At 33.3% G+C, this 26,669-nt stretch overlaps 1 protein-coding gene across 1 annotated transcript in view; it reads right to left on the minus strand.

The window, feature by feature from the left end:
* GFRAL (GDNF family receptor alpha like) overlaps positions 1-26,669 on the minus strand; it is a 53,822-nt gene that overhangs the window by 17,311 nt on the left and 9,842 nt on the right. The window contains exons 4-6 of the mRNA XM_039853080.1: positions 18,370-18,426; positions 17,189-17,519; positions 11,858-12,108 (exon numbers count right to left, since the gene is read on the minus strand). Of these exons, the coding sequence (XP_039709014.1) occupies positions 11,858-12,108; positions 17,189-17,519; positions 18,370-18,426 (639 nt within the window). The remainder of the gene's footprint in view (positions 1-11,857; positions 12,109-17,188; positions 17,520-18,369; positions 18,427-26,669) is intronic.

A 26,669-nucleotide genomic window follows, 5' to 3' on the forward strand; every position in this document is an offset into this window, starting at 1 on the left:
CACTCTCTCAAGAAGAGCTTTAGAAAATTATAAAACCATAAGCTTGAACTTATTCATGACATTAAGACACCTAGTGTCTGTGAAAAACAGATTACTAAATTGACATAATGCATTCGGTTAATTAGGTTGTCAATTTCTCAGTAGCAGATATATAAATTAGTCAATATATATATTAAAAGGTCCTTAAGAGGTTGCCTAGGTCCACACTATTCAAAGTGTAATTCCTGGACCAATAGCATTAGCATCACTTGAAAACTTGTTAGAAATGCAAATGTCAGGCCCATTCCAGACCTGCTGAATCAGAATCTGCGTTTTATTTGGAAACCATATTATCCTTATACACATTCAAGTTTGAGACCAATTGTTCCATGTTCATCATCTGCCATAACATCAATTCAAAGATATATTTAAGAAGTCACTCATCCTGAAAAAATATGATACCTTAGGTGTACTAGAAATGATTGTCTCTTATACCACCTGTATGACATTATAATGATTATGCAAAATTATTTATCTGCCTAATTTTTCAAGTCCCTCAAAATCTATAATAAGTTACTATTTACTGAACTTTATTATGTTCTAGATATTTCTTTATATAAATTAACTGATATAATCTTTGCAAAAGCAATCTGGGTTAGGATTATTATATTTTCCATTTCACAGACAAGAAACTGAGGGAGAGAGACAGTGGGGTCACTTGTTCACAGTTACTTGTCTTATAAATGGCTGAGAAATTATTCAAACCCAGACATTCTCGTGCCATGTTGCCTTCCTAAGGCTATGATCTCTAATGAAGTCTATTAATATTTTCAAACATGGCATCTGATTATTAGAATAAATGTTGCTGACCATAGTTTTTAACCAAAATTCAGGAGTGGAGCTGAGGAAAAAGGAAGGTGGAAGAGGCCTTATTTATATTTTAGGTTTGAAAACTAATAAAGGTTAAAGGCATTGATTTATCCCTGAGGTGCAAATCCAAAGAAATATTCAGAACTCTAAGTCTATAAATTAAATAGCATAAAAGCAAAAAGTTACAGAACCTACCACGGAACTGAATTTTTACATTGGGTGGTAACTAAAATTATTCTAAAGAAAAAGTTTATTTTATTATTCTCTTTATTGCTAACTTATAACACACGTCTTTTCTCTAAAGAATTCAAAAGTTTTCAAATAATTAAAAACAAGATCCTAAAGGAATAATCACTAATTTCTAAGAGGAAAAACATACATTTATAAGTGAGTGTCTATGAATTTGATGAACTACAAATTCACCATGCAGCTACTTTAATCCAGAAAATATAAAATACTGGACTATTTAGAGGTTATGTTATAAATATGAATACAGAGTAGAGAAATTCTGTTGAATGTTCCTTGGAAAACCAAGAGACTTTTTTTTTTTTTAGCACCTGGACTGAATTTGAAGGAAACAACTTAAATTAAAGTTTTGTGTAGAAACCAAAAAAAAGTCAGTGGTTTTGGCTAGATGAAGTGATTTATTTAAAGCCAAAATTTAACACAAAGTTCCTGGAATACTAACCTATATGAATTGGCTATAAGGGAAGATGGTGTGTGTGCGCGTGCATGTGAGAGAGAGAGAGAGAAAAAAAGAGAAAGAAAGAGATTGATTTTTACAATGGAAATATCTTTTACAATTCACTTAGCTCACTGTTTTATTTATAGTCTATAATTTTCCTTTCTCAGACAGTGATCAGACGACAATTAAAATTAAAATGAGAATTTACAAAAGTGAATTTGAGCCTTTATTAATCAAATTTTCACAATCTTTCAATTATTTTGCTAAAAATAAGTGTAACATTTTATGTAGTTTAGAAAAATGTATAAAACAATGTATTATGCATCTCTCTCTCTCTCTCTCTCTCTCTCTCTCTATATATATATATATATATATATGGATGTGTTTTAAAGACTTTCTATAAAAATGCTCACAAATGGAATGCTATTTTTAGATCAAGACCTTCACTGGGAATAGACAGATGAAATGTTGTAAGGCAAGATGAAATGCAGCCAAATAATATATCAATTGAATGAAGACAAGATGAATTAAACAGTCTTAACTAGCAACCTTGGTTTGTATAATGAGGCCTTAATAAACAATCGGGTGAGAAATAGGGCTACAAAAAAGAAATTAAATGATAGGAGTAGGTACCAACCAGAGAGCTCTTTACTTAAGCTTCTCAAAAGACTATACACATTTTAGGAGTTTTTATATTAAAATTTCACAAAAGTCAGCTAGTTTTACAAATCTTTTGGGGACTATCTTTGTGTATCCTTATTATTAACAAACAGAGCTAACTATATTATATGATTCGTTAAGAATATGCACACATTTAAGAGCAAATATGTTTTTGGATCAATTGCTTATTTATAGTGTGGATACTGCCGAAGGATCAACTGTAAAATAGTTTCGTACTACTCAGACTTTTTGAAAGTTGATCTGTAAAGAAGAAAAGTGTTGGAGCTTGAAATATTTTTATTAAAGTAGGCAGTAGCAGTCTGGTCTTGTTAATTCCCGATTCTTTTGCTTAAATATCTGAATTGAAAATTCCAGCTTAAGTGGAAATACCAATGAGAGAGGCTCTTAATAGTGAGACTGTATTATTTAGCAGAGTAATGAAGAAGGAAAGAAAAACAATGGTATTTGGAAGACAACACTGCGAGAGAGATATAGTAGAAATTGGTTCATTCATTCATTCATTATTCATTCAATCACTATTTATTTAGTAGCTAATGAGTATTAACTGTGTTTTTAGGCATTGCGGCGAAGCAGGCCACCTTGAGAGCTACATGGTATTAGTCTTGCCTTTCTGAGCACAGACGTTTCTCATTCTCTGAGAGGTGTGAGTAAAAAGAGGATCTGGGACCTATAGCCAGTGACTGGGTGTTTCCCACATGTGGATTAGAGCAGTGGTTCCCAAACATGGTTGAAAATCAGAACCACCTGGGTGATTTCTTTATAATATAGATTTCTGAATTTCTGAGCTCCACCCAGGCCCACTGAATTAGAATACCTGAAGTTAGGGATATATATATATATATATATATATATATATATATATATATATATACACACACACACACACACACACACACACTCTTACATACACACATGCGCGTGCGCACACACACACATACACATATATATTTAAAACAAATTCTCTAAATATTTCCGAGGGTTAACATGTTCGAGAACCAAAAATTCACTGTCCATCTTTTCAGGACTTTGGAGTTGTCTTTGTGATCATCGGGTTTTTAATTAATAATAGAAAGATTGATCCTAAAAGAATTGTAGAATCAGCTGGCATTAGTGAAACATTAAGATACTTGTAAAAAAAATGTGTATAGTCTTGTGTATGGTGTGGCCCTCAATCCAGAACCAAAAACAATGGTTTTTAAAAGCAGGCAATCAAAATATGTAGAATATTTAATATGTAGCAGGCGCTTTATACACTCAATCACATTCACACTCTCTGGATGAATATGACGTTTCTGCCATGCCCTAATAGGAGAGTTATAGCACAGACCCCTCCAGTTATGGAGCAAGGCTATGCCATCTACAGTGGAGGATCATTTGCCCTTTGAAATATAGCTCCTAATGTAATACTAGGAATTATCAAATCCAATAAGTCATTGGTTCCCAGAAAGGTAAATACAGTTCATCATTGCTAACTGTAGATGGACAGCTGCCACACCACAAATCCATGAGAAATGTCCTTAGAGTACAGTGATGAAGGGAAATCCTCTCAACAGGGAAAGCATTAGGAGTACTCTTGATTGTTCATGTTATAGAGAAAGAAGTGGATAGAAATTAAGACTGTTGGCAGCGGTAAACTGCTTCATTAGAGAAATGAAAAGAACAAACTTGGAAGACTGTAGACAAGAAAATGAGGTAAAAAGGATTGAGAATGACCCATGGTAGTAGCACAAAGTAGGCAGATTTTTATATTCAGGTTAACGCCTAGCAGAGAGTATCCACCACAGAGTAGGCCCTCAACAGTTAGGTGAACTTGTAATCTGCCTAGTAGAGGCCAACATATTCTCTTTTTAGCCCCCCATTGCCTGTGTGGTGGGCATGAAAAGAGTAGCTATGGTAACAAGGATGGCACTATGCATAGGTCCCACAGAATGGACTCCTCACGAAAGCTGATCCCTTAATTTCCTCCAGTGTTGAATGCCACACCTCCCAGCAACAGCAGAGACCTATATGAACCCTTAATTTGGCAGGATGGTGGAAGATTAGAGATTCCAAAATCCTCCCACCCTGTAGGAGGCAGTGGCACAGCCCTCCTGGAATTTATTCCTACTCTGGATATGGATTTGCTTTTGTTCCTTACCATCAAAATGCTTCTTCAAATGCCTAATCTATCTTTGTGCAGATGCAACCTGACAGTGCTTAACCTTGGACCTCGTGCCATATACTTTCTTCTTCCCTCCCTAGTGCTTTTCTGTCACTACAGCTGAAATGTATATTGTGATCCACTGAACATTCATAAATATACCAAACACAATTTCTAGAGAATCAAGGCTCATGGAGCTACTCCTTAGAGGTGGAAGATAGGATCCAAAGGATAAATCCTTTTTCTTTTTTCCTGCCATGAAGACAGTTCTGTGATGCATCAAATCACCTTGGAAGGTCCCAAAAGGAGCAAAACAACTTGAAAGAGTTAGAGTGATAATTTGAGTTTGTTAGTCTTGACTGCACTGTGTAGAATTTTACAATAAAGATATGAGCTCAAGTAGAAACAGGCTGGTTTTCAGGCAGAGATCAGAGAAATTACAAAGAGGACTCTATAATATTGAAAGTTGACCGCTTCTATATCTGAAGTGGTAAAAGATATGAGTGAAAAAGATCTCTAGTTATAAAAAGCCCAGTATTTCTGAGTTAAACAAATTGACTCAACTATGCACCAAAAATCAGATTAAGGGTATTACATTTTCACTCAAGTCTATTATTTAGATTAGCTTAAATCATTAAATTAGAGAGTGGGGCATAAGGGTGAGGAAGTAAGGAAATAAGGCAGACTTAGGAAATAAGGCAGATTTGGGAACTAAGTCAAAAAAAACATTTTTTTTTTTATTATGGATACTGGCACATGTAACCGAATATAAGCAAATAGACTAGAAATCTAACACATTTTAAAGAGATTACATTGCCAAAGAAGCCACCAGTCTGCTTGCAAAAAAGTGTGTGACTATTAAACTTCAAAACAACTTTCAATCCCTCAAACTGAATGAGCAGGATATGGTCCATGAGAGCACTGTGTTTCTTGGGAGGGCATACTCTACCAGACCTACTTCCGATATGGTTATTGAGGAAGGTGAATAAGAAAGAACTTCCAGAGGGCAAAATCAGAGCTACAGAAGGTGGTCCTTCTTAGTTATCCAAGGAAATCCACACTGCCAGAGAGGCTTCACAATGCATATCAAGGAGGATCTCATTACTGTGTGCTATAACTCCCATTTTCCTTTATTTCAAATGGGAGTTTTTATTGAGGTTATACTGTCCCAGTTATAATATATAATGTGTGTGTGGGGGAGGATGGAGAGTGTTTGGTGTTTGTGTCCGGGGAGGTGACAAGTAATAACCAGTCTCTATAGTTCATAGGTTGCCTGTCTACTACTATAAGGCACCATAACATCTGGATTGCACATGACCCAAAAACTAGCAAATCTTAAAATCCAAGAGGAAACATCAAGTATTTGATGAATGGATAGATAATTTGGTCTGAAGCTTAGAAAAGAGGTCTGTCCTAAAGATTATAAATTAACGTAGGGGGTAATGATGTTGTTGCCATGGATAAGATCTTGTAGAGGAAGGTTATAGAGTTACTCTAGTATTCAGAATTTAAAACACTGGTTATAAGAATGCTCAATAATCTCAGATACAATTTCAACAAAGAAGTAGAAAACATAAAAATGGAGATAAAAATCATAAAAAAGATCTGGTCAGAAATGAAGACTACAATAACTAAAATGAAGAATACATTAGAGATCATCAACATTAGATTGGATGAAGCAGAGGTTCGAATCAGAGATTTAAAGGATGGGATAGTGGAGGACATCCGATTAGAGCAGCAACAAGAAAAAATAATTTAAAAAGATGAGAATAGTTTAAGAGGCCCTTGGGAAAACATCAAGTGTACCAATATTTGCATCAGTGGGGTACTAGAAAAGAAGAGAGAGAGCAAGGAATTAAAAGCTGTTTGAAGAAATAATGATGGAAAACTTCCCTAATCTGGTGAAGGAAATAGACATACAGGCCAGGAAGTACAGAGTGTCTCAAACAAGGTGAACTCAAAGAGGCTCACACTAAGACACATCATAATTAAAATGACAAAGGTTAAAGACAAAGAGAGAATAGTAAAAGCAAAGAGATAAATGTGCTATCACCATTTATATTCAATATTTTTCTGTGGATTCTAGATATGGTTGGTAGAGACAAAAAAAGAAAGGAAAGGTGTAAGCATTGGACAGAGGAAACAAAACTAGAATTATTAAAGAGCATATGATTATCTATGTAGAAAATTTAAAATAATTCAATAAATTATTAAATTTTATGAATATTTAACAATGTTGCTGATATAAATTTACTTATAAAAGTCAATTGGGTTTCTATAGTTTAACTATAAAGAGTTTGAAAATGTAATCATAAAAAGATGGTTTTTAGTACTAATTGTAATATTTAGCAATATCTAGAACTAATTATAGCCAAAGCTATATAAGAAAATTATTGAGAAGTTATTTTTATTGAGAAAATAATAAAAACTTAAAGCTTTTTAAAATCTATATCCATGTATTGAAAAGCTCATTATCAATAAAAAATAATAAAAAGGCAAATATCTGGTGACAGGGCTGCTGAGTGGGACCCAGAGCACTAAGAAGTGGGGCAGGCCAGCTGAGAACCTGCTGCCCCAGCGAAGCGGCAAGAGACAAGAACACATATGAGCTAAGTCTCCAAGCTCCTCACATATGTTCCACTGGACTTCATTTACAAAACATAAATTCAAAAATAAAATTATTAAGAATTTCAAGATGATGACTGTGGAACCTGAGACCCCATGTTCAGGGCCCTTCAGAGCACAGAGCCCTGTGTAACTGCACTGGCCACATGCCATGAAATTGGCCCTGCTGAAACCCAGGTCCTGCCTCCACGTAATCTATTTTTATTAGTTTATTGTGCATCAGAATTTTTATTCTCTCAGTGACTCTCATTTTCAGTAGAGATTGAGAACCTCGGCCCTTGACAACATTAAGTGTGTGTGTATCAGTTATATATCACATGTGTGTAACGGTGTATGGCTGGTGACCTCTGAGTTGGGGGAGAAAAAGATGTAATGTCGAGGGACACTTAAAACAACTGAAAATAATAATAATAATGTTCTGTATCTTACATGAAATGTCAGATACCACTATTCTTCACCATTGTTTTTATATTATAATTTTCTTTGGTAACTATTAATCACTTTTTAAAAATATCTTTTAAAATGGCAATGTAAAGTATCTAGTTGAAGAAGAATGGTTGACTATTCAAGAAACAGTGACAAAATTTCCCCTTTATATAACCCAGATAAAACATAGCAAGGTCAAGATCTGAGCCCAAGACCATTATGATACACCAGGTCATTGCTTTGCCATAAGAGACCATTAATTCAGGAGCATTGTAAGAGATATGCAGATTCATGAATCCTCACATATCAGTACAAACTTCTGATACAGACAACAAAAATGACATTTATTAGTACTAAAAGAAGCAGATATCTTAGGAAAAGCATATGAATAGGTAGAAAGAAATAGAATATTTCCAACAAACTACTCAAAAATGTTCAGCATCATTTATAATAAAAGTACAAATTAAAGTAAGATTTTTCTCACTAAGTATGTAATTTAAACAAACTTTTTTCTAGTTTCTACCAAATTAAAAAATCTTCCTGTTCAAAATCAATCCCATGGAAATGCCAGCTAAAATGTGAAATAACATTGTAATAATGTCTATAATAAAAATCACATTCAACTAAATGTCCACATTAATAGATTAGTTTAAAAAACTACATATAAATAGTAGGATACTATGCAGCCTTTAAAAAAGAATAAAGCCATCATACATACATATATGTACATACTTACAAGTGTGTCTACCATATATGTTTAAGTTAAAAGGCAAGCTTAAAGTAGCATGTATCGTTTTATTCCATTAAAAAATATATGTGTATATGTGTGTTAGGGTGAGGAAGGCATCTGTTTGGGTATATATGAGGTATTAGAACTATGTATGTACTACAAGTAAAAAACAATTTTTTGAAAGAATGTACACCAACCTTCTTTATGTTGACACCCTCTAGAGAATGAGATTGAGAGATAAATTTAATTTATTTTTATTTCTGCATTCTTTAAGTTTTGTTTGAGCTTGTACCACAATTGTATTGCTATGCTTTCCACTCCTTGTAGGATTTGATAAAAATAGGTAGTCTCTTTTTATTTGTATTTTTTAAAATAACTCTTCAAAAAGCAGAAGCTGAGTCTTTAGGGGAAGAATGGGGCTATTTCCAAATTGCTTTTAGATGACTACAGTTGGCATTAAAAAAAAGACAACTTCGAGAAAGGTGAAAACATTCCTGTCAGTACACTGTATACTCACACCTGTGTGCTGGATCCTTCAGGGAAACTGAGAAACACAATAGTAATTTTTTCTTTTTTTTCATTTCTGTGGTCCTCTCTGCATTAACCAATTTTTCTCTCTTCCATGTTTCTCATCTATCAGCTCTAACTGTCACAAGTTTTCTCTGTGCGGCACAATACTAGGAAAAAAGTAAGTCTGTATGGATCCATAGGTTAGTAGTTAAGTGGAAGTTGGCAGATGAATATAGTTTATTCAGGATGCTCCTTTGCCTGAGTCTGGTCCTGCAGGGCAGGTGGGCTCTTCAGCACACCTTCAAAGCTTAATTCTGTTACCAGAACGAGGAGGTTCTGCCTGATTGTATTGAAGGGACACAAGCTTACTGTCTGTCTATCGTTTCATAGGTAGGAGGACGTAGTGGGCTGTGAGTCAGCCGGCCAGTGTATATGACCCTGAGCAAGCCATTTAATCTCTCAGCTTCCTTTATCTCGTGTGTGAAACTGAGAAATTAATAACATCTAGCTCATGGAATTGTTGAGATTAACTGAGAAAATGTGACCAAAAATAATGCTTAATAAACTCTATATTTAAAGTTATAAGACTCTGACTTGAATACATCCAGATGAATTTCTATTTCGAGCAAGTATTTTTCAAACTTCAGAGAGAAGTTAATGAGTTATAAAACTCATTTAGTGTGTAGTAGTCAACACTGAAAAGAATTAATGGAATAGAATAATAATTTGAAAAAAAAAAAACAGAAGACATTGCACATGGAAAGTTAACGCAAAATGCATTGCTTACTGTGGTTCGAAGTCAAATAAGTTTGAAAGAAAAAAATGCTTCTAAACCAAACAAACGGGACAAACTGAAACCTTTCCCTAACTGTCCTCTCAATTCTACTCAGTTCTGCCTCTTTCAACTAAAGCAAGCAGAAACTAAAAGGGCTTTGGAAACATGCTGTAATGATGGATCTTTTTGATAATGCCTGTGCGTGCTGGGGTGATGTGAGAAGTCAGGAGGCAGTAGTAAGAGAGACAGTTCATTCAAACATGTGCTTGTGTTACTTCCCAATATATGAGGCAGGGCATAAAGATTTGTTAGAACTAGCCAGGCCTCAAGATTTCGTTCTTGTTTTTGCTTGAAACTCTTATTTACTCAAGTACCTAGACTGTGACAGAAGACCTTTCAGAGTCCTTTAATTCTATTAACCTGTCACTTGCAATTCCTGCTTTTAGTGGGTAATGTTTGAAAATAAAATCTCATAAAGTTTAGTCTTACTAGGTGAGTAAAGAAATAGTTTTGAATTTTCATTTTTCTAAAACATGTAGTAATTCAATGTTTATGGATTTTTAAATGTCATTTCTATTTCTCTACAAATATTTTTTTGTTCTGTATAGTAGCCAAACATAATGAAAATAAGATATTAAAATGATTAAAAACACATGGAAGAAAACCAGACTTGGAACTAGAATAGGTTTCTGGGACTGACACTTTAAAGAACTTATGCCCAAGGAACTGAGTTGTCACTAACGTGTAGGATCTACATTTTTTTTTTCTAGATACTATTTAATATGGAGGAAGCACTTATAAATAACCTTGATAATGTAACTGTATACATTGTCATTGGTTTAAATTATTTTAATTGGTATTTCATTCTGCAATATTGTGAGACATTTGTTATAAGAACCTTTACTTCCAACAAAATTAACCATCTAATATTAATTACAGAGGAAGATTATTTAGAAAATGACTCAACATATATAGTGCTGCAATTTTCCTCATGATATCATTTCAAGTGAAATATATCTGTAGTGACAATTATAAAAATTGTAGAAATTCCACAGAGAACTCATTTGGAATAAAAACCATACTAACTGAGTTGTGTATTTATTATATAGTACACAACTAATCACGATTATAATTACATTGGCTAATGTGTATCTTTTTAGTATCTGATGATAAATAGAAAAAATAAAAAATATGTATATCTGTATGTAATTAGCTAGGTATAGGTACAGAAATCTCTCAAATATTTTTCATCAATATAAAGGTTTGATTTGCAATGAAACATTAAACCCCTATTATTTCCTCCTGGGAATGGTATTTGATGGTTTGGTGATTATAACAAGAAGTCTAGGTGCCTGGAGATGTTTTGAAATTCAGATTGTTGCATGGACTAACCCTGAAGATGGATAATGGAGACATCTTGATTTAGTATGTGATCACATCCTTAGGTTCTTTCTATGATTCATAGACAAATCCCTCTCAACTACTTATTCACTTTATGACTTATATCACTTTATTTAAAGTCCTAAATCTTGATTTTCTTCTAAAATAGAGTAAACAATAACTTTAGAAAATGTGTTTTTCATCTTATCATTACAGGTAGATCAGCAGACATATTAGAGACCAAGAAGAGAAAAAAATAAATCCCAGAGTAAAATATGTTTTACATTGGTTGAGACAGCCATATAATAGATTATTAAATTAACGATCCCATGATGAATCCAATCTTAAATATACACGTCTTTGTATAGTCCCCTCTCTCAGTAACACTGAGCTTGGCTATATGACTTGTTTTGTCCAGCGAGACATTAGCAAATGTGATAGAAGCAGACATTTGATAAGTACTTAGCCAGTAGAAATGTTGCCTTTACCACATGAATCCCAGGGTCTACTGCTAAAGAGGTCAGTTAGAAGAGAACCATGCATCCCAGCCACCAGTGCTTACTCAATACCATCTTGGACTGTCTGGCCTCAGCTGAGCCCCTAAATGACTGTAGATACATGAGTGACCCTAGATAAGACTATCAGAAGAACCACCCAACTGAGCCACGCCCAATTTGCGGAATTATGAGCAAATAAGCAGTCATTTCAAGTCTCTAAGTTTTTTGGGGGGTCCTGTTACTTATAATAGATACCTGATATATTCAGTTATCAGGTAGGATAAACCTTTTTTGCTGTTGATATTGAAAGCAATAAATAATAACTAGGAATGACTAATCCTATAAATGAAAAAATGTACCACTTGTAGATGAAAGAGTAAAACACACAGTGCCCAAAACATAATCAGAAGATAGAATTTAAAATGGAAGAGCAAACACAAAGTTGTCTTTGTAGACAAATTTTCTGTGCTGGGTTATTACTTTGTGCCGAATAGACAAAGACAAGAAAAAAAATATATATATATATATTTATATAATTTACCGAATATATATAACTTACTGAAACATGATCTTCTATGAAGCATATACTGAAAAATCTTGCACAAAGATTCTTCACTTTGTGTAATGGTTCTACAGGTGCACTGCACTTGAAGAACTGTCCCAAGGGTACCAATGTAAGCTGCTTTGCAGGCATCACTTCCTGAGCAAATGAGATCCTGCTTGCTTAAAGTACTGATGCAAGTCTCATCTTCATGGCACTTTCTAGTCACATGCTGCCAGCATTTTGACTGAAATGTTCTATAGCGCCTCCTAGAAAGAGTCGGGAAATGGAATTAACCTCTGAGTAATTATTTCACATTAACATGTAGTGCTTCCTCACCTAATGAAAGCATAACATACAACAAAATGACTCCTAGGTGCTAGTACATAGATGAAAATTAAGTTCCTACTTTCAAACTTCCCAATAGAGAGCGTAGAAGAAAAAGTTGAGAAACCTTGTGAATTACTTTCCTCTTGTGATGAAAGACAGAGGTTAAGTTTATGATTCCCTGGATGAATTTTCCTTCATTACTAATTTTGTTCCAATGGCTGATGATTTGCAGTATGAACTACTTGGGAGATTTATTAGGAGTATTTTTTTGAAGCAGAATGTGGTTTTGTGACTAGCCTTTGGCCATTGTCTCACACCAAGTGATTTCATATAAGGTTCTTGACTTTTCAAGCCAGTTTCCCACAGAGTGGGAGGTACCATACTCTTTCTCAACATTTCTAAGCAGACTAATTAGAATTTTAAAAATGCTTTCAGCTTCTTTGGCAGCAAGAGTTTTCTTTTTCTTTTTTTTAAGTAAAACATTATGAGTTTATTTAATGGCTAAGATTATCCATTAGAACTACATTCATTCATATAACTTTTCTATGTATTTGATTTTTGTTTTACTAGCTGAATAAGTTTCAATAATGTTATTTTTAAAACTTTCACAGTTAGAAGATATTGTTCTCAGTGGAACCAATGATATTAATTTTTCTCCTTAATATTTATCACTTAAAATTATTTTTTATCTTTTCTTGAATGGGTCACCATCAAACATGTATGAAAACCCTCTGAATACATGACACTTGTTATGAGTTTATTTATCCACATGGTGCTTAAATCTATAAATGACATTATATTTAATAATGTCATATTTTAAGTCATCTTAACAGAATCAGTCTTTTAATACATTGGCAAAAATTAATTTATATTTAAAGAAATACAATTTTTGATCACATAATTTTGAGGTCAGAACAAATATGTCCTTTAATGCCATTAAGGGTTATATATAAGATGTTATCTAAATGCAAGTATTGACAGTATTATCATTTATAAGTAGATAAAAAATAAATTTGTACCTAGGTGCCATTTATTTCTTTTAATATGTGTTTTACTAAGTTTAAATTGCATGCTTTATCTACTTATGGAAGTTATTCATTCAGGAAATTAATTGTGAAATTTTGCAAAAATAATGAATTAATGGATACTTAATTCGATATTAAAAACAACAAAAAAAAAACTTTCATACACTAGTTACCTAAATTATTTGGAAGAAATTTTTAAATGTGGCAAAAAATTATATATTTAAAAATTTTATTTTAGGTTAGAAATGTTTTGATGTATGGTGTTTCATTACCTTTATTTTCTTATTATGCTACAATTTTATATTTTGGTTTATTGTTCAAACAATTAAGTGTTTAAAAGCAACTTTAAAATGGAGTTGATTATTTTGTTTTATAATTGCTATTGATTTCTAGAACATTGCAAAATAAAAGAGTATATGGTCTGTGTAACTTCTGTACACAGAATATATTACATTTGCCTTTGTTACCTAGTATATAGCCAACTTTTGTAAATGATCCATGGCACCTAAATGTATATATTGTTGAGTTTTGCTTTTGAAAATAATTAGAATTTTTCTAAGTAAATACCTTTTTTTATTACTTTATTGAGTGCATACATATAAAATAATAATGTGTTATAATTTTCTGTAAGTTCCTAAATATTTATAATTGGCAAACCTCATTTCCAAGTGTTTACCTGTATTAGATGAAATTAATTTAAAAATAGTCTTTATATTGCTTTCTTTGACCTTTTCAAATAAATAAAAGAGTTTCAAAATCTGTCATGAACTGAAGAATCTGGAACAGGGACAGAAGTTATATAGTCAAACCCAAGGGCTCTCCTTTGTCTGTGTACAGGCTCTTCAGCAAAAAAAAGGTAAGTAATAAAGGAGTTAACATCCTAACTGAAGAAGTGGTTATTCTTTTGGAGACTTTTTTCCATCTGAATTACATTAACAATAATTTAATGTAAAAGCTAGAAATCTCCCTGAGGCAAAATTTGCTTGAGAAAATGACAAGATTTGTCTTTTCACCTTGACTACTAATATTGTATAATATTTCCATCACTTCTATAAAGTATTCATTAAGGGACTATTTATAAATGGTGAAAAAAAATTGAAGACACACAGTCCTTACTCTCTAAATCAATCTATGAAAGACGGAGATTATGTAAGGGGAGACATGTATATATACGTTAACAAATTATAAAAATTAAGAATAAAATATTCAAAAGTAGAGGAAAATGATATGACAACTTTTGAGCACCTACTGTGTTCCAGACCCTGCACCAAGCACTTTGGAGAGGTGGTTAAACCCAAGAGTCCCTGTGGAGGCAAATTACCAACAATGTGCCAGACAATCTGAGAAGGTATTGATGCCAACGTGAGTATATTTCAAGAATGTGTGCTTCAGAATCCATCACGAGGCTTCTCAAGAAGTATACAGCAGATTCTATCACTAATGATTAAAATTTAATTTGATAGAAAAGCTTAGACATATAAAACTTTGAAGGTTGAATATGCAAATAATTTTAGGATAATGAGGTAGCATATCTAGGGCCCTAAAATCAGGAAAAGCTGGGTGCCCATTCACACAGACATCTGTATTTTTACAGGGTTTGATTTAAACAAACAAACGAAAAGGTGTCTCCTGGCTGGTTAAAATGTTAGGTTTCCTTGTTAATGTAGATAGGTGATAGACAGGTAGATGATAATATTCTATTTATAACCTGAGGAAAATAGTGTAAACAAACATTTTAATATTTTATTGATTATAGGAGATATCATTATTGTATTAAAATTAAAATCACCTATTGGCAATTAATTATTATTATAATTTAATAAATTTTTTTATTCAGCTTAAGACTCATCACAAATATGTTAGTGACATTAAAATGTGTGGAAATTTGCAACTTAGAATCGATGAAATATAATATTTTACTAAAACATATTTTTGGAATATATAAATTTGAAAAATCAAGTAATTAATAAACCATAAAATAACTGATAAACATTTACATGACAGAATCCTCAAATAAAACTTAATCTTAAGAATTTTGGCATTTTATGCAATAAGTTGAAGCAAAAAATGTCAGTGTCCTAGCACTCTGTTTAGATTTTTATCTTTTATCTTATAGAATGTGTGTTATAAGGAAGTATTATCTTTTTTCAACAAATGTTTACAAACTTTGTACCTACATTATCAAGTGAGAGTAATTGAGAGTAAAGGAGTAAAGATAGTTGACAGTGAAAAGACCAAAAGAAAGCAGTTGACCAAGAACCAGCCTTTTCAGGAAGTTATCATTAAATCTTTTAGTTCATTTGCCAGGTATTAAAGCAGGGTGACAAATATAACAGATCTTGCTCTGAGCTGTCAAACTCCGACAGCTACTCCTTCATGCTAAATGTTTATTTAGATCTTTAAACAAATTTGCTATATATGGAGTTTCATTCATTGAAACAACATGAAACAGTTCCTGATAGAAGGTAGCAGGCAAACAAATTAATATAAAAAATTACTCAAAAAGGCAAAAAAAGAATTCAAAAATTATACAATTTAATACCGGTTGTTAAATCAAACTCCTTCAACATGTAACATCAATGCCACAAATAGTTTTGATTCATCATATACACAGTATTCTCATTCTTTCCTCCATCTTTTATTCTTATCCAAAAAGGCACATTTAATATGGATTTCTTACCACACAAAACATAAATTCATCTTGAATTTACAGGGAAATGTGATAATGAAGACCATAGTGAAGAAAACTAAAAAACACAGTGTTGGAATAGATTCCCAGGAGTAATTACCCGTAAAAGTACAGTCTAGTCTCAACTAGCAGCCAGAGTGGAAGTTTCAAGAAGTGAGCCAGACCATACTTCTCCTCAAAATCCTCCAGTACTTCTCCATTTCACTTGGAGCAAAAACCAAAGTCCTTAGTGTCCCTCAAGGCCCTCCATGATCTATGCCTGCCCATACCCCATCCAGTTAAATCTTTAACAACTTCTTTTGCTCTCCCCCTTGCGCGCTCTGTCCTCATTGCTTTTGTAAAATGCCACGCATGTTTTTTCCTCAGCACCAGCTGAGGAAATTGTCAGGATTTGTCTTTGAGACAAATACCATTTGTTTGGTATCTTTTTTGGATATTTACTGAGAGAGGCTCATTCCCTCACTTCTTTAAGTCTGGTAAAGTGCTCTCTACTGGGACCACCCCGTTTACATAGCAACTCTTTCTGTCTATTCACAATACCCCTTATTATGTTTTATTGCCGTTTTTCTTATGGTTACTCTCCAGAGCACTCATTACCTTACAATATACATTTTTCTTATTTATTGTCTGTCTCTTCCACTAGAATATAAACTCCACATGGCAGGCATTTTGTCTCTTGTACACCGATGTCTAGAGTAGTAGTAGGTACATAATTTTTTTTTGAACAAACAAATAAATGACTAACATAATTCCCCTTAGAATCAAGGGTGCAAGGTTGAGAAGAAGAGAATGGATTCAGTGCTGACATCATGACATAGGTGTGTGTTGGGGATATTCAAACTGCACTCAAGCTCATTTCTCCTTCTTGATACTCAGTCTAAGACAGAAAGAATTTATTCTGAAATTTGAAGAGTCACCTTGTCAAAATTCTATGATGTTTAACAGCCCTAGATGATCATACCAAAAAAGCAAATTTAAAAACTGACATACAAGCTATAGATCTATTAATCAAATCTATTATTCTTTAGTGTAATTTAACTACATAATTTTAATAATGCTATTTCATGGCTACCAAATCCTGACATACTGATTTTTTTTAATCCTAAAACATGTTCTGCATTTGAATTTCAAAAAAGATCCTACACATGTACTACAGATTCAAAAATATGAATTGTCTGGCTTTGTTTACATCACATTGTATAATGGTGGGAAATCTAGCTAATGTAATGAGATCAAGTGTTAGGACTGGACTGTAACAAATAAGGTGCCGAAATAAGAAAGTAAGGTATGTGTGTTTTTACTCACCTGCATAATTCATCATTTCGGCAGCTGTGAATTACATTGAGGCAAGTAGGGGGTGGAACTATGTTCACTGCACATGGCTTGCTGTGAAGAGCTTCTTTGGATTGCTGACAAGGTATGTCAGATGGAGCACAGTCACAAAAAACCAACATCTGGGCAATGTTAAAAGGCATATTTTGATAGAAGAACCGTATGGCTGCTTGGCAGTGTTTCACATCACACAGATTTCCATTTGCTGAGCAAGCTTTAAGGTAAGGGGCCAATTGTGTATTACAGACTACATCCCCTACACACATCTCTGCCACTTCCAAACAGGACCAGATCCCTTTCATCCCTGAAAGCAATGACATCCCCAGGTCACGAAAATGTAAACATAAAGTTGAACTTACAGAATCTGCAAAACATGGTGAGAAGTCTATGAGCAAAATACAATAGCATAGCAATGTGCTATTTTGGGCAAACATTTGTTTTCTTTTCTTCTTCTTTGTTTTTTTTTGTTTGTTTGTTTTTTTGAGTTAATACGAATTTACTGAGATCTGAATAGTGGATTATTTGAATCATCTTTCATCTCAACTGGATATGTATTGTGATACAAAGGTGATGGGAAATGTGTAGGGCCAAAACAGAGCTGAAGAAAAAATTCTTGAGTCCAAGTTTCTCAACTATAAATAACAGATCTCCAGAAATTGCATTTGAGCTCTATAGCTTATGATGAATTCATCATTGCTAATCAAATAAAAATGACTCCTATTCCATTGTTCTTTTTCTTTTGGGGGAAAATCTTGACAAAAGTTTCCACATTGTTATTCCAACATATAAAGATACTCACATTCTAGAAAACACAAGTACATATACACAAACATATACACAAAAATAGTTGGCCTCAAACAATTTAATTTTTCTGATCAAAATATCCATGACATTTAACTAAGATCTAGTCTTTGGTTTTAATTGTAAAATATTCCTCAGCATAACTGTAAATAGATGATGGATAGACAAAGCATTGCTTTGGTACATTAGTGAAGAAATGCAATAATTTTGTTGTATTTTATAATATTAGAACTATAAAAAGCCACACAATTTATTTTATATCAACATATCTTTAAGAAGCCTAGTAAGTATATTCTAAATTATATTGGCCAATATTTATAATGTAGATCAAAATTATAATTTATAAACATTACCGTGATAGGGAAGAGTAGTTAAATTCCATATGAATTCATTATCTTCTTTCGAGTTATCTAGAAATAAAAGAGACTATTTCATTAGTGAACAATTTTCTAAATTTAATAGGAGAATGTGGGCTACACTTATAAATGAGAAATTAAGCAAAAATACATACAAGCTCATGTAATACTTATTTATGGGCTACATTTATAAATGAGAAATTAAGCAAAAATACATACAAGCTCATGTAATACTTATTTAACTCTTGATATTCAAAATTAGTGAGGTACAGATGAAGAAAAACAAACCCCAGAAATGTCATTCAAGTGAGTTAAACAGGCCTGCTCTGAGGATTCAGTTACTTGAAAGTTAAAACAAATGCTAACAAGTAGGCCATGTGTATTGAAATAAAGAATCTGTCTGGGGAGAAAAAAAAATAGGAATATTGTCTGATTAAAAAAAAAAAAACCTTCCTCTTCCCAGTAGTATCTTAATTAGATTGAAATGCAATGTGAAGACTATTTCTACCTCTGTTTGTCTTACCCTCCCAGAGTTCTTAGAAATCAAAATAGAATTGGAGAATCTGTTAATGGAAGTGAACTCAGTGTGGCTATGCAATTCTAAATATTTCATTTAGAAAACATTGGTTAAGTCTCTCCTATGTAACAAATGTGATACTGAAGACACAAATCTGCGATCCCTGTCATTGAACATTCACAGCCTGGAAGAAAATATATACATATAAACAAAAGTAAAAAGAAAACATAAGGAGCTCTGAAAGACATATGCATAAAGTTATAGGAGAGTGGTGCAATTTTTTTGTTTTAAAATAAAAATTCATTTTTTGTCATTGGCTATTGATTAAGATATTGACTTCTATTTTGGCATAAATGTCTCTTTATGATTCAATTGTCCTTACCTGAGCTAACTGTCTAAACTCCCTGTCCGCCCTTCTACTTCATATAAATGGTATTATAATCACAAGAAAATTATTTTTACCCCCAGATGTATCTCAGCCTTTCAGACTCCTTGCATTATTCTAACTATTATAACTATATGTGATTTTTATTTTTCTACTAATGAAGTCTCAGCTCAAGAATTACTATCCCTTCTAGAGTCCACTATCCTGTATCTCTGAGGAATAAAATCCCAATAAGCAAATCTCGGAGAGTCATATAGCTTTTATAAGAGACACAAAAATCTAGGCTAGACCTTTTATTATATATTAATACTTCTGCTTTGGAACTGATTAGTATGGCTGTGCTACTGACTAAAACATATTCAGGAGTCTCTCACTGAAACATAAATAAGCAATGAATTTACTTACCGTTATGAACTGAATGTGTCCCTCCCAAATTCCTATGTTGAAACCCTAACTCCAAGTGTAGCTGTATTTGGAGATGATGTTTCTAAGGAAGTAATTAAGGTTAAATAAGGTCATAGGAGTGGGACTTTGCTCTAATAGGGTTAGTGTCATAATAAAAAGAGACATTAGAGATCTTAGTCACTTTTCTTCCTCCATGCACACACAACATGGAAATATGTGAGGAGGACATAGCAAGAAGCCAGGAAGTCTACAAGTCAGGGAGAGATCTCTCACAAGAAACTGACCTTGATGGACCTTGATGGACCTTGATCTGGAATTCTCAGCCTCCATAACTGAGAAAATAAATTCCTGTTGTTTAAGCCACAAGCCTGTGGTATTTTGTTATGTCAGCCCAAGTAGATTAATATGCTCACTATATGTATAATTATTACAAACACAACAAAATGGTTAAATTAGCATGGGAAAATAAATTCTATCTTGGATGTATACTGTTTTATATGCTATGAGAAATGTATTATAATAAATTCTCTGCTCTTAAATTCTAATTTTATATGGTACACATGTATGTGTATGGACATTTTTTCCCAGAGTAGATTTTAAACCATAGCTTAATTGCTGAAGAAGAAATAAAGGGCTATATATCATGGGAATAAATAGAAGCATACAACAATCAGGCTTAGATTTGAGTTCTAAGATCATATACGTAAAAACACATACTGTTCCCCTTTATTCATCCATTAATATCGAAATATATATAGAAGTCGATATCTTCTTACTCTGCTACCACTCTGATCCAAGACACCATGCTTTTCTCTATTGACCTCATCTAGTCACATGATCTTATTTAGCATCTATTGGTAAATGATCCCCCCATTTATATTTACTGCACAGATCTCATTTCCTCTATATGTCATACATGGAATTTAGATATCAATTACATACATAAAACTGCCTACTCAATAGCTTCACTTGTATATCTAATAAACATTTCAGACTCAACACATCCAAAACTGACTTCTGACTTTTCCTCCGTTCCCCATCAAAGCCTCTTCTTCCTGTAATTGTTCCCATATTCATTAATTTAAAAATGACAGTCACATCATTCTCCTTACTTGAGACAAAAACCTTGGCGTCAACTTTGATTTCTTTTTTTTCCCTTGCATTTCCATTTGATCCACTAATATTAAAAAAAAATATCCAGAATCTGACAACTTCCCATACTGATCCATCATCCATTGTCTTTTTGCTCCATTATTATATAAATCCCTAACTGTTTCCCCACTTGAGCCTTTGTTTCTCTTTACTCAGTTATCAATGCAAAAACAAGAATTATCCTATTAAAGATATAAATCAGACCATGACACTCCCCTGGCCAAAATTCTTCATTGTTTTTCTATATCACTCAGAGTAGAGCCAATGATTTTGAAATGACCTACAAAGCCCTTCATGATCTTGTCCCCAGTTTTATATCAGATTTTATCTCCTACACTTCAGTTCCTTGCTCTCTTAACTCTAGCTTGTGGTCCTCTCTGCTTTTCTTCAGATCTACAGACATATTCCCAGCTCAGGACCTTTAATTAGCTGTTTCTTCTGTGTTAAGTACTCTTTCCCCAGATATCCACATGCCTCATTCCCTGCCACTTTCAATCTTTACTCAAATAGTTATTTCTTCAGAGCAACTTTCTGTCCATCCTTAAAATTACAAACCACCCATTCAGATCTCTTTTCCCCCTACCTGTATTATATTTCTCATTAGCACTTATAATGTTTAAAATCCATACCTTAAAATAATTTATCCTGATTAATTTTCTTTGTCCCCATATTAGATGCTATGGCTCACTACTAAGGTCTCCTCAGGTACTAATTTCCCCAACTGCCGGGATTATTTTGGGGATTGGATCACACTGATCCTTTTCCTGGCATTGCTCTCATCCAAAGAAAGTTGCCACACCCAAGGTTACAGACTTTCCTAGGAGACAGCTCGTATCTAAGGACTAGCCCACGTTAGGGGTTCAAAGATCACGTCTCTTGCCTCTACGGGTGTGATATCCCTGAAAAGCCATTCTAGGTACAAGCTTTCTGTGGAATCAACTTAATTTACTGTGGCAATTAAATTGCATTTCGTCTTCTTCCTCCACCTCATCTTGTTTTTCTCACTTCCTCCTAGCTTTTGCTCCTGAGACCTTGGCCCAATACATTTTCTGCATGCCAACCTCTGTCTCAGTCTATTTCCAGGAAAACTGACTCAAGACACATCTCAATTTAAAACGGATGCTCCTGGAGAGCAGTGATTTTTGTTTGTTTTGCTTACTGCTTTAGCCTCACATCTTAGAAAATGCCCTGGGGCATGGTAAGCAAGCAAAAGAAATATCTATTAAATGAACAGATAATTATCATTACCGATTTTATCTATTTTTAAAAATCCCTTAAAAAATAATAAGCTCCTTCAATAAAGGGCACAAAGTTTTGTTTTTTCTTTGTTTTTTTTTAATTCTGCTGCACAGGACCTAGCACATTGTAAATGTCTCATATGTAATTGTTCAATGAATGAATAAATGAATGAATGAATAAAATTAACATTATACTAAAACCTTTTCGCATTTGCTTCTTCACAATCTCTTTTGCATATAATCGTTGAGTTTTTAAATTTTAGTTTCCTAGGAGAAGTACAGGCAGAAATGACAGAGCTAGAATAGGAAATTAAATATTTTTTAGTTAACTCATATTTGTGATTATACTTAATGTTCCTAAAATCTTTTGAATACCAACCAGAAACAATATCCTGGTTGAATCCATCTTCATAGTCTTCACTGACAGCTGAAACTTGATTCATTTGATCATCCTGTATACAATTGTCTTCAAACAAACTTTTCCAAATTTCAATGCACTCTACTTTTGAAGGGTCATTGCACTGACAATTCCACAAGATCGTTTTTTTCAGACTTTCTTTTAATACTGCACACAGGTGGCCTCCATCAAAAGTCTTGCATTGTTCTGATTCCCTCCCACAGGTTTCCTTAAAATTCTCATACAACAGAGTACAATGTTCAGATTCCTGGCAGATACGTTCTATGACACAATCACTCTTTTTTTCAACCATTAGTGATGTATCTTTCTGATGGAGCCATTGCGTAATATTTGATTGTGAAGATAAATCCAAGGACAGTGGTGACTTTTCTATGAATAAAGTAAAAGAACTGAATAAAAATTAATTAAATTCATTACTTATGAACTTTTAATATGTTTTCTAAAAAAGAATGACATATCTTTTATAAATATTTCAATATCTATTATCTTCTAAAAACATTAACAATTATTTCTAGAGAGCTATGACGAATAACCTTGAATTTTTAAAAACTGAGATGTAAAACACTGATTATTTATAGTTTGTGCAACTAAATAATAATAATAGTCACTTTTTTAGATGATATTTATCATCATCATTTTCTTTTGTCTTTTCATTACATTTTGATGACGGTTGATAGAAAACATATGTAACTTAAAGTACTGATAAAATAATCCATCATTTCTCTGGTATAAATTTTTATGAATTTCTGTTTTCTCCTAGAAATTTCCTATACTAAAGTATTTCTCAAACTTTTTTATTATTTCCCCCTTAACAAGCATTTTTAGACAGTTTTTTCTTAATTCCACTATCCCCTTGTGAAATTTGAATTCCACACATACACTGCTTAGGAACTGTATGTATATATGTATATTTGTGCTTTATACATAATAAAGAGTATGATTTGGGTGGGCTTACCCCCAAGTGCCAATTTTTACGCCTTGGTTGTTATAGCGCCTTCACCGAAAATGCCTGTTATACAGATAGTTCCAATAAGCTCGTAATTATATAAACTTTATAGAAAGAAGGTAAGAAAAATGACTTCAATATAAGACTCCAAATAAGCTTAACATAGCCTTTCAGAAGTGTACCGTCTATTTTTAAATGTCTCATCTCTCTGAGGCACTTCAAGTGAATCTGCACAAAGGAAACATCCTTGACTGCACCATTTTTCCCTCAGCCAATCACATTATTTTTCCCCTCTTTAAACAAAAGAAAGTTATTTCATTTTGTTTTATTGAATGCTTTCTCTTACACCTTAGTTTTTACAAATGCTTTATACTTATGCAAGATAAAGATAATATAATTGATTTCATGATACGAAAATGTTTACTCAAAAACTGTCAGGCATTCTTCTAAGCACTGTTCAGAATACAACCTCTGTACTCGTGTGTTTTGAAACATATACTACTATAGCATTTTGCATATTTCTCAAATAACAACTCACAATGGATCGTTATAATTATATATCAATAAGGCTTTCCTACTAGAATAGAGTCCTTCTCTTTTATCTCTTATAACCAGCACATCCAGGCATGCATGAATAAGATGCATGTGAATGAATGTTGTCCTCATATAATTAGTGCTATTATATTGGTAATTATATATTTTAAAATAATCTTTAAACCTGTCCAAATGCTAATCTATTTTGTTACATACATACATAAATAAAATAAGCTAGGCTAAATGAAACAACGCAGCTTAATGTCAATTTTACTTTACCATATTTTAATCAAGACTAGGGACTATATTACCCATCTTTATATACTCCAGGGTTTATATAATGTCTATGCATATTAACCGAATAGTAACTATTTTATGAATAGATACATGATGTTCAGACATATTTAATAAATAAACCGAATAGTAACTATTTTATGAATAGATACAGGTGTTCAGACATATTTAATAAATTAAAATGTATTATGTATTTATCGATTATTTATTAAGTGTCAGGAACCATGTTGAGTACTTTAGCATATTTTTAAAAAGAGAGAGAGACAAATTCCAAAGCCGATTTACAATATATCAATGGAGAATAGTATAGTGTATGTCTATATATGCTGGGGAATGTTTTGGGAATGTAAAGAAGAGAGATCATATCTTAGAGTGCTAATCAAAGGGTTATGAAAAAAATATAAAAAAGATGAATAATAAAATAGCAATAACTACATATCTATAAGTAATTACTTTAATTGTAAATAGATTAAATGTTTTAATAAAAAGACATAAGGGGCCTGAATGGATAAAAAAAAAAACAAGACCCTTACATATGCTGCCTATAAGAAACTCACTTCAGATTGAAAGACACACACAGACTGAAAGTAAAGGGATGGAAAAACATATTCTGTGAAATGGAAATGAAAAAAAAAAAGTCTGGGGTAGTAATAGTTATATCAGACAAAATAGACTTTAAAACAAAGGTTAAAACAGGAAACAAAGAAAAACCCAGTAATCCCACTTCTGGGTGTTTATCTGAAAAAATCTAAAACACTACTTCGAAGGGACATGTACATCTACATATTCATTGCAGCATTATTTACAATAGCCAAGATATGGAAGCAACCTGAGTGTCCATCAATAAATAGATGGATAAAGAAGAGGTGGAACATATATATAATGAAATATCATTAGGCCATAAAAAAATGAAATTTTGCCATCTGCAGCAACATGAAATATACCTAGAGGGTATTGTGCTGAGTAGAGTAAGTCAAATAGAAAAAGATAAATGCCATATGATTGTACTTATATGTGGAATCTAAAGAACAAAATAAACAAACAAAACAGAAATAAACTCATAAATACAGAGAACATTTTGATGGTCGCCAAGTGGGAAAAAGTTGGGAGAGTGGGTAAAAAAAGTAAAGGGATTAAGAAGTAGAAATTGGTAGTGCAAAATAGTCATGGGGACATAAAGTATAGCATAAGGAATATAATCAATAACATTGTAATAACTACATATGGTGTCAGATGGGTACTGGCATTGTAAGGGTTATCATTTCATAGATTATATAGATATCTGATTACTGTGTTGTACACCTGAAACTAATATAATATTGTATGTCAACTGTAATTGAAAAATTTAAAAAAAATTAAAAATAAAAAAATATTTAATCAAAGAGAGTTCTTTAGGCAAAAATAAAAGATACTAGGCAGCAACAAGAATTCATAGGAAGAAATAAAGAGCATCAGTAAAAGTAACTACATAGGTCAATATAAAAGACAGTAGAAATGTATTTTTATTTTTTCGTACTGTCACATTTTGTTTGTATTTGTCTGTACTTTTTATTGCTATCTACTTTTCCCCTGTCTGATTTAAGAGACTTCTATATAAAGCAATAAGAATAAATATGTTTTGGGGGGTACAGTCAAGATGGCGTAGAAGGTAGATGCTGTGCTCGCCTGCTCTCCTGACCACATCAAAATTACAGCACAGCTACCACTGGGAGTTGCATGATCTGGCTGAACAGAAGTCCTACAACTTGGGGACATACATAAGAGGTCACCTCGAAACTAGTAGAAAGGGTAGAGATGCAAAACAAGTTGGTCCCACAACTGAGTGTGGAGGTCAAGAACCAAGAGGGTTATCTTAGCTGCAAGCCCCTTCCCTCCGGCTCCACACTGGGCTCTCTAGCCCAGGGTTTCAGTGCCAGAAAGAGAAGTCCCCATAACCTATGACTGTGAAAACCCACAGAGGTTGTGGCTGAGTGAGACAGAAGGCTGCAGGAGTCTCAGACTTCTCCTCTTAAAGGGCCCGTGCACAGACTTACTAGATGATGGACTTACTCTGGGCTCCAGCAATTTGTTATCAGTACCGTAGAGGTCATCAGCTGCTGGAAGAGTGCCAGGGACATGCAGGGAGGAACTGAGTTGTCTGGCTTCAGGGCGAGGGCTGGAGGGGTGGTTTTATCTCAGACAGAAGCATTGGCAGAATCCATTGTTACTTTGTTGAGCCCTCCCCACTCCCAGAGTGCTAATGCAGGCAGCTGCCATATTTGAGTCTCCACCTACCTGGTTATCACAGGTCACTCCACCCAGGAGAATCCCTGAGACTATACCTTTTGCAACATGCGGGCCCACCCAAGCTGCCTCCAGTGTTTTTTTCCCATACAAATGGCCTATTGTGGCTCATGCTGTGGGCTTTC

This window comes from Pteropus medius, unplaced genomic scaffold, assembly GCF_902729225.1.
Source record: "Pteropus medius unplaced genomic scaffold, Ma_sr-lr_union100, whole genome shotgun sequence".
In the NCBI taxonomy this organism is placed as follows: domain Eukaryota; kingdom Metazoa; phylum Chordata; class Mammalia; order Chiroptera; family Pteropodidae; genus Pteropus; species Pteropus medius.